At 49.3% G+C, this 9,378-nt stretch overlaps 1 protein-coding gene across 2 annotated transcripts; it reads right to left on the reverse strand.

Annotated features, from left to right (window-relative positions):
• Nucleotides 1–8,448, reverse strand: Tbl2 (transducin beta like 2). 2 transcript variants are annotated; one of them, XM_005328522.5, is made up of 7 exons: nt 8,067–8,448; nt 6,247–6,368; nt 5,830–6,014; nt 4,871–5,022; nt 4,406–4,532; nt 3,273–3,425; nt 1–3,079 (listed from the first exon to the last, which is right to left on the reverse strand). In XM_005328522.5, the coding sequence occupies exons 1-7, from the start codon at nt 8,194–8,196 to the stop codon at nt 2,617–2,619; spliced, it is 1,332 nt and encodes a 443-aa protein (XP_005328579.1). In that variant the 5' UTR covers nt 8,197–8,448; the 3' UTR covers nt 1–2,616. The 2 variants fall into 2 exon arrangements, with proteins under 2 accessions (XP_005328579.1, XP_040132602.1); XM_040276668.2 differs by lacking the exons at nt 6,247–6,368; nt 8,067–8,448 and having other exon boundaries at nt 5,853–5,990.
• Nucleotides 8,449–9,378: the final 930 nt, after the last annotated feature.

Raw genomic sequence — 9,378 nt, forward strand, 5'->3', positions numbered from 1 at the left:
TGGGCATGATAGGATTTATTCCCATTTTACAGATGAAAAAACAAACCCAGAGGTCAAGTGATCTACCTGCTTCAGGCCCCAGCAGAAACGGGAACTGAGACTTCTGACTTCAGTAACTCAACATTCTACGGTCACTTCCTCTTGGGTGTACTATGGGAGTAATGCCAGAGCTGCTTCTCAAAACAGGTGTGCAAAGAGTTTTTTAGTCTCAATCTTCTGGCAGTCAAAAGTAAATATTCACCAGCCCCATGTGCACATGAGTCAGAAGTCTGTTATCGGGAACATAAAACCATACAAGTGTAAGAACGAGAATATACCAAGGTGTCCACCCACCAGTTGCCCCTATTCTGAGTGCAACATTTATTGAAGGCTTACTTAGTCCTAGCTACTGTGCTCAGGACCCAGAACAAAGAAGACAGACAAGGATTTTGTCCCTGTGCAGTTCACACTGCAGTGGGTCCTACAGTCCACACGCTGACGAGAGACAAGTGGCCTGCATCTGGTCACCTCAGTGTTTTGTGTGGTCCATACAGTTCTTAATTTTCGTGTTTTTATTTTTTAGTACATTGCCAAAGCCTAGCTTCTCTGAAACAGGCAACATGTGCTAGATCCTTCAACAATAATAGGTAGTAGTCACCTGCTGCCCCACAACCAGGGCATATGCCCTCATCTCCCTGCAGCCTCCACCATTTCCTATCGTCTCAAACCCAGAGGACTGGCCTCAGACACTGACATGTTGGTTATTTGACATCCAAAAGAACTGAAATGGAAACCCCTGAAGCAAACAAATATCCAAACAAGATAATTTCAGATAGCATCAAGTAACAGAGAACAAAGAAACTAAGCTAAAGTGACGGATGTGATATGATTGGTGGAAAGGGCTACTTCAGATGGGGTGGTCAGGGAGGGGGATTCTCTGGGAGGCAAAAGAAACCAAGAACTGAAGAACTGAATTATGACAATTCCTGCCAATAGGAAAGAAAGACGCTTCCACACAGAGGGACCAGCACAGACAGGAGGCACTGGCTGCTATAGACAGTTCAGCTCATTCAAGAACAGCAAGACCAGGTGGCTGAGAGCAGTAAAGAAAGATCACAGAGAAGGAAGGGGCCAGGTCACATGGCTTCGTGGTGAGAATTTTAGGATTTTGTTCAAAAAGCAAGGGGAAGCTTTTGAAGGGTTTTAACTAGGGAGTAAGGTGGTCTGCTTTACATTTTCAGAAGATCACTCTGCTGGGTAGAAAGGTGACTAAGGCAACAGAAGAAGCAGGGAACCCAACTGGGAAACCAATTGCAAGCTGTACTATGAGGTCCAATAGGTGACAGTGGCTAGGACCAGGATGGTAACAGAAAAGATGGAGAGAGGCAGCAGACTGAGCATGTCAAGGAACTTCCTTAAGGGTGGATGGAGCAGTGGGGGTGGGAGGTGGTAATGAAAAGGGAGCAGTCAAGGGCAACTTCGAGGTTGTGACCTGTTCTAACATCTAGAGAACACTAGGACCACCGGACGCCCTGGTTTTAGAGATCAAGACTGATTCTGGATGAAGACATTGTGCCTAGATTCCTAATCTCCCTCACTTCCCATATGCAAGCAGTCCTTATGCCCCCAGATTCAAACTTTGAAAGACCCAATTTCTTATCAATCTATCCATTCACCCTCATACCAGTCACCTCTGTCATGGCTCAGTTCTCTCTCTCGCCTTGACTTTTACAACAGTCTACTGTAGCCATGAATTAAAAAGCAGCTCTTATAGACATGTCTCTTAGTTCCCTGACCTCAGTCAACATTTATCCTCCGTACCTAGCCGGGCTGGCCAGAGGAGGCACTCAAACATGTGATGACCTGAAAAGAGGTCTCCTCAGACAGGATGTGACTTCTCCAGAGTGGCACGTCCCTGCCTAGGATCAGACTGCTCTTCCACACAACATGAAACTGAACCAGACTCCAAATGTATGACCAAGTCCCGTAAAACTTTGCTACATAGGAATGTTTCTAATTTGGTTTCAAACCACACTCTTTTGAGTCCCACTTTTACTGAACAGTTAATGACATCGGACAATATTATTCTTTTTCACTTTTCTTCCAAATGTAGGGAACTTATACTTCCTTAGCCTCATGTTTGCAAGGAGGCAACAGAGAGCATTACTCTGCATTTTACAAATAAGAAAACCAAAGCCCAGAAAGCAGCACCTTCATTACTTCTCGATGGAGCTGGTAACCTGGCCCAGGTGAAGGCTCATCTTCCTGGGGCTCAGAACACAGCTCAGCTCACCCCCATAATAGTGCTGCAACATTCCAGGGTTCATCTCTACGTTTACAAACTTCCTGGGTGTCAGAGTATGCTGTCACAAGGTCAAAGATCACACTCCTCAGTGCTGGGTGAAGAGAGATTCCACCCCTTGGGCCTGGGAGAAAGAAAAGCACCTTGCTCTTCAGTCCAGAAGTCAAAACCAGTAAGGAGAGAGAGAGATCCAAGTGGACAAGAGCAGTTTCAATGGGAAAAAGAGGGGCCACCAGCAAGAACACCAAGACCCCCTTTGGAGGGTTTCCACCCAGGAGCACCTGGGAATCAAAGTGGAAGTAGTGGGGAAGCAGGCCAGACCCTTCCTGAGCCAGTCACTTCTTCAGGGCTCCCAGGCTCCTCAGGGCCTCCTGGGCCTGGGTTAGTTGCTGCTGCAGCCTCTGGCGAGTGCTCTCAGTGGAGGCCCGCTTCAGGAGGCCCTGCATCTCCTCCACTACTGCTCGGTGGCCAGGGGTATTGTGGAAAAGCCGCACTGCCCGATCCCCACAGGAGGCCAGAAAGCGGCCAGTGATGTCGAAGGATAAGTCCGTGATACACTCCCCATGGACCTGCTCAAAGCATTCCTCCTTCTCGCCCCGCCGGGTATTATAGAGATGAATACTAGTGCCGCTGGCCAAGGCCAAGACGTGGGTGTCAGGGGAGAGAGCCAGGCGGCACTGCATGGTGCTAGCCTCTTCAAAGCGTCCTGTCCTCAGCAGGTAGGGATCCTGCTGCTTCTTGTATTCCACATCTGTATCCCACAATTTCCATGTACCATCCTTGGAGACAGAGGCCATCCTGTAACATGGGAAATCACAGCTTGAGCCCCAGCTCCCTCTGGCAGGGAGGCCCCTGGGGAGCCAGAGGGACCTCAGCTAGGAAGGCAAGTCTGCTTTCCCTTCAGAGCCGCAGCTCAGGCAGGTGGGAGGGCTTGCTTTGGCTGCCAGGAGCCACTGCTAAGACACCAATGAGGGCACATTCACTCACTCACCTCCGCGAGTCGTTGGAGAAAGCGAAGGAGTGGACAGCTGCAGTGTGGCCCTTCAGTTCAAAGGCTCGCACGACCTCCTGGAAGTCCCCCTTCTTTCCAAAGCAGACTTCCCAGACCTTCACATCTGGGGTGAAACCACATGTGGCCACAAACCTGCCACACAACCCAGGTTCCTTTGAAACAATTTTATAGGCACCTTGTTCCTGCAAACCCCTTACACAGCTTCTCTGAAGATACTTTTAAATTTTTCTGTGGTGCTGGGGATGGAACCCAGGGCCTGTGCATGCTGGACAAGCCCTCTACAACCCCGCCTAGGCACAAATAACTTTTTTGTACTGGAAACTGAATCCAGGGGCACTTAACCACTGAGCCACATGCTAGTCTTTTTTAAATATTTTTAAATTTAGAGACAGAGTCTCACTGAGTTGCTTAGCACCTCGCTAAGTTGCTGAGGCTGGCTTTGAACTCTGCCTCAGCCTCCGAAGCCACTGAGTACAGCAGCATCTTTAAAAAACAAAACAAAACAAAACAAAAAAAAAACAGGAACAATTTACCACTGAGCTACATGCACAGCCCTCTTCATTTTTTACTGAGATGGAGTTTCACCAAGTTGCTTAGGGCCTCGCTAAATTGCTAAGGCTGGCCTTGAACTTGTGAACCTGTCTCAGCCTTCTCAGTCACTGTCATTTCAGGCATGCACCACTGCACACAGCACAAAGTACCTTTTAAAAGTGCTTTTCTGAATGATTTTGGCCAAATTAGATGGCTTGCATGTACTAATGTATACCAACAAATTCCACCATTATGTATAATTATAATGCACAAACAAAAAAATTTTTTTTAAAAAAGTGTTTTTGTATACATGACTTCAGTTTATCCTCACAGCTTGCTTTAAGATATGTAGAGCCCTCACTCTGCCCTTTAAACTCAAGAGATGAAGAAACACAAATTAAGGACAGTGGTAGCTTACATGAAATCTCATATACCACGGCAACATTGGGAGAGCTGAGACTTGCACCCAGAGTTCCGACTCCTCCGTGTGCTCTCCCCCCACCACAAAGCCACCTCTCTGTGTTGTGACTGACTTGTCTCAACCTCTCCCACCCAGATGCCTTGGCCCTTCCCAGGCTCACCTGCTGCAAGGGGATATAGCAGCATAGGTATTGTTCATCTGGTTGGTGTTGATGGTAGACAGAACCTGACCTTTCAGATTCCAGATGAGGACAGTTGTGTCACTGGAGGCTGTCATGATGAACTTCCCTGAGAGGGAGGGGAATGACATGAGCTGAAGTCAATGATCTGATCCAACTGTCATTCTCGAAGAGACATTTTAAAAGCCTCTGCTGCCCAAAGCATCAATGTTCTCCTCCCAGGCCAAGGGTGGCCACAGGCAAGACCTGTACAGCTCTTCCCTACCCCCTTGCTGTGACTCTCAGGACTAAAGGGGAGCACAGAACCTGGCTGCTTGGAGTCAGAGCTCCTTGGTCACACTGAGACTGACAAAACTCCCAGGCAGCATTAAGTCATTCAGCAAATGTAACTGTGGACATTTTAGTTTTTCATGCCTTGGGCAAGTTCCACCTCTGAACGCCTTTTACCTGTGTCAGCAATGCCAATGTTGATGACAGGTGCCTTGTGCTTTTTAGGGAAGTCCTCTGGGGTGGCTGTGAAGGTAAATCCCCCATCTTCTCTCTTGGTCATCTTGAAGACACGGAGAGTGTCCCCATTGGCCAGCCAAACAATGAAGGCTCTAGAGACAGATAACACATAAGTCTCTCCCTCATCTAGACCCAGAAGCCTATGTGTTCCAGGCCCTGGGGAAACTCAAGATCTCCCCTCGTGCCTTGTAAGTCTAGCCTTATAATGTAACCCGTTTCAAAATCTCAAGCCAGACATGGTGGTACAACACCAGTATTCCCAGCAACATGGGAAGCTAAGACCAACCTCAGCAACTCAGCAAGGCCTATGGACTTAGTAAGAGACTGTCTTGAAATAAAACAAAGAAAGCCTGGGGATGTGACTCAGTGGTAAGTGCCCCTTAATTGCCAGTACAAAAAAAAAAAAAAAAAGATGACGACAACGATGACAAAAACTATTCAAAAGCTGGCCATGGTGGCAAAACCTATAATTCCAGCTACTTGGGAGGCTGAAGGAGGAAGATCTCAAGCTTAAGACCAGCCTGGGCAACTTTGCAAGACCTAATATCAAAATAAATAAATAAAAAGGTTGGGAACGTAGCTTGGTGGAAGAGCACCCCAAATTCAATCCCCAGTACAGGAATATCACAGCTTTGGCTTCCTTTAATTTCTCTGAGAGCTTCCAAGACTCGACTAGAAGCCAGGTTTTGGCATTTGCTGGATGGAATTATTTCCCCTACTCTGCTTCCAAGCTATGTAACAACATAGCCCTCCAGGAAGCCCAGGCAGTGCCCAAACTATCTGGATGCTCTCTTTCTGCCACCCCACGGAGACCTTTCACTACTCCCACCAGATATGGGAAAGCTATAAACCTGGGGTGAGGCTTCTACAAGCAAACCTGAGGTCCCATCCTGTCCCACCTGCAGTCAGGGCTGAAGCGCACCAAGGTGGCGTGATCCAGCTCCACGTTGGCTCTCATGCTGCGGTGCTCCCGCTGGAGGAAGTCCTTGGTGCTCCAGATGCGGACTGTGCGATCATCTGCACAGGTGGCCAGATACTTGCCATTGCTGCTAAAGTCCATGCAAGATATGTTTCCGCTGTGGCTCTAGGGGACGGGTTGGAGTAAGTGTGAATGGGAGCCTCCCAGAGGAACAAGGAAGCCTAACCTGGAGCCATGACTATGGACCCCTATTGCTGGAATAAGAAAGGCTAAGATGAGACATGCTCAATGACTTTTCAGAGGCAGAGAGGCCTACAATGCGCATTGATCAGTACAAAGGAAAAAGTCTGCAAGGGTCTGAGTCTTCATGTGTGGGCACTAATGAGTACTCATGTACCTTCAGCGCTGCAGCCAGGAGACGGTGAGTGAAGCTATGTTGTTGAGGCTTCTCCTTGCGAATCCGCTGACTCTGTTTCTGCTTCTTGGATCCTGACTTCTTGGTTCCATTTGCTTTCTGGCCTATTAGGAAGGCTCAAGTCATCATTCACTCATCTGTAAGCACTTACTAACTACCTACAACTGACTAGGCACTGAGAAGAGCAGCAAGAGAGGACCAGATATGGCTCTTGTCCTCGAGAAGAGAGAAATATTATATGTGTAACGGGCAAAAACAAAGGCTTTGGAATTAGACCTGGGTGTGGATTCTGTGTCTACTACTGAGTGACCTTGAGAAGGCTACTTGCTTTTAGTTCATAGAGCACCTCAGTGCAAATTAGAAAAGGCACCAAGGCACCCTCTCTGGGCTGAAATAGCTGAGTGGGCTCATAGCACAGCCAGTGTAGTGTGGATTCTTGGCCAGATATTCCTATACAGGAAATAATGTGCACAACCAAATCTGGAGGCTTGAATCTTGGATAAGTGACTTAACTGATCTGGGCTTAAAGAGAGACTAGGAGAACTGGATGACAAGCCAAGAGCACCCAACACATGCATTAAAGACCCAAGGAAATCTCAGAAAGAACTCAAAGAGTAACATGTTTTAAGCATCTATCTACCCTGTGCCAGGAATGGTGCCAGTCAGTTTACATAATATGTTAGAGAATCAGGCTAGGCACAAAGCTGGCATGTGCTAGATGGTGGCAGATGTCCCCCCATTCATACAGGAAACATACCTCCTAAGCCTTGCACACAAAGATGGTCACAATCTGGCTCTGCTTACCTTTCCAGCCTTGTCTAATAAGCCCCACCTGACCTTTGAGCACAACAAATGCTGTTTTGGAATTCACTGCCTTTATGAGTTTTGCCATTGGAAGGAATGTCTGCCATTCTTAGCCTCCTGGCAAACTCTTCCTACACAACTATCCTTCAGAACCCTACACCACTGACTGGGGCTGTAGCTCAGTTGCAGAGTGCTTGCCTTGGGCTCCATCCCAGCATCAAAAGAGATAACAAAAGAACCCCTAGCCCTCTCCTGGGTTTCCTACTCTCAGCAAAGATTTCATTGACTACCACCCCCTCCAGAAAAGCAGGGCTGGCCATTCTCCCTCTTTTTTTTTTTTTTTTTTTCTGTTTTCCAGGACTGACCCCATCTGTGGCATTTATTACACAATTTTTTTTCGCGTGCATTCTTAGGGTATTTATATTTACATTTTAGATGTACATTTTTAGATGCACTTTTTTTTTTTTAATTTTGAGACAGGGCCTCGCTGAGTTGCTTAGGGCCTCGCCAAACTGCTGAGGCTAGCTTTGAACTTGCGATCCTCCTGCTTCAGCCTCCCAAGTCGCTGGGATTGCAGGAGTGCGCCACAATTCCTTACTGGACTCATTAAAGGAAAAGATCCCAAAGTCTACCAGCCCGATCCACGTTGCCGTAGGTCGCAAAACTAATAGAGAGTGCTTAAGAACGAACGCCCGTTCTCCGTTTTTTTTTCCCCCCAGCACAGCACGTTCCGGAGTTTGCAGCTCTCCTGACGACTAGGGTGACCAAAGCAACGTGGCCTTGTCCTGCCAGAGGGCCGCGGCACAGGGCCCTGGTCCCAACAAGCCCTGCCCTGGGGTGCAGCCGGCCCGCCAACGCGGTGCCCAGCCTCTGGGAGGAGGCTCATTTCACCACGGGAGAAACTGAGGCCTAGGATCCCCGGCCTGCGCCGGCCCAAGCCGCCGGCCGCCCCACGCGGACACCCGGCGCGCGGCCCCTCCCCGCCAGGCCCTACTTACGGACCGGCCGGCCGCCCCTCTCCTCCTCGGCGCGCAGCCACCCCCGCGCTACCGCCGCCGTGGCCATCAGGGCCAGCAGTCCGACCAACAGGGACAGCCCCATCAGCTCCGGCATCTGAGGCAGCTCCATGTCGCCCGCACGCTGCCACCTCAGCCGCCGACTACGCTGGCGCCCGCACGTCTCCGCGCACGCGGGGGCGGGGCCTGGCCGTTAGCGCTCCTCGAGGGGAGGGGCCTGGCGGTTGGCGGTTCCCGGAGAGGCGGGGCCTGCCCGTTGAAAGCTTTTGAGGGGCGGGGTCTGGCCGTTGGAGGGCCTGGAGCCCCTTCCTCCAGGCGGTTGGAGGGCACCTCGAGGGGCGTGGCCTATCCATTAGCGCGCCCAATCGAAGGGCGGGGCCTGGCCTTGGGTGCTTCTTGCGAGGCGGTGCCAGGTGTGGGCGTGTCCTGAGGGCGGACCCTGGTGATCCGCGGGCGTCGGGCTGCGGAGGTCGTGCAGATGCTGAGGGTGCAGGTAGTGAGATCTGCAGGTCCTCGTCATTCCTATCTTGAGTAACTTGCTGATAAAAGTTTATTAAAGGCTTATTCTGACCTTGCCACACTGGATCCTTTCAAGGAAGCAGAGCAGGGCCTTTATTCGCATTTGACTCGTGGGAGAGTCTTCTTTGCAACAGGTGAAAGTTAGATGGGCTCTTGCTGTTACTGAAGGGGCAGAAGGGTAGTCCTGGCATCGGAGCGGGGAGCATCCTAGCAAAGACCTGAAGAACAGGGATGTTGTAGAGAGGCAGGGCATGAACACGATAAAAAGATGGCAGACAAGGTCCAAAAGTCTGCAAGGCCTCAACTGCCAGCTCCATCCAGCATGTGGGATCACAGGAGGCAGTGGGGCAAAATCCATGTCTGGATTCTCTGGATGTGTAAAGACAAAAAGAGAAACCCGGAAGTAGCTGCAAGGATATAAGGAGTTGAAAAGAGCCTGGGCTGGGGATGGCCTGGGGAGGGGAAAGGAAGTTGAAAAGCAGATTTTATTTTTTACAGTGTTGGGGATTGAACCCAGGGCCTCACATATGCTAGACAAGCACTGAGCACCCCCAGCCTCTGAAAGCTTCTTAATCAAAATATAATAATAATAATAATAATTATAGAATCAACAGGTAGTTGAAAAAATGAAGAGGTCCCAAGGACATTTCCACTCAGTTTCATCCAATAGTAACATTTCGCAAAACTGTAGTAGAAGATCACAACCAGGAACTTGACACTGATACAATAATCTACAGAGGTTTTTTTCAGATTTTGCCAAAAAGGACAAAAAAGA

The sequence above is a fragment of the Ictidomys tridecemlineatus genome, chromosome 10, assembly GCF_052094955.1.
Source record: "Ictidomys tridecemlineatus isolate mIctTri1 chromosome 10, mIctTri1.hap1, whole genome shotgun sequence".
Taxonomy (NCBI): domain Eukaryota; kingdom Metazoa; phylum Chordata; class Mammalia; order Rodentia; family Sciuridae; genus Ictidomys; species Ictidomys tridecemlineatus.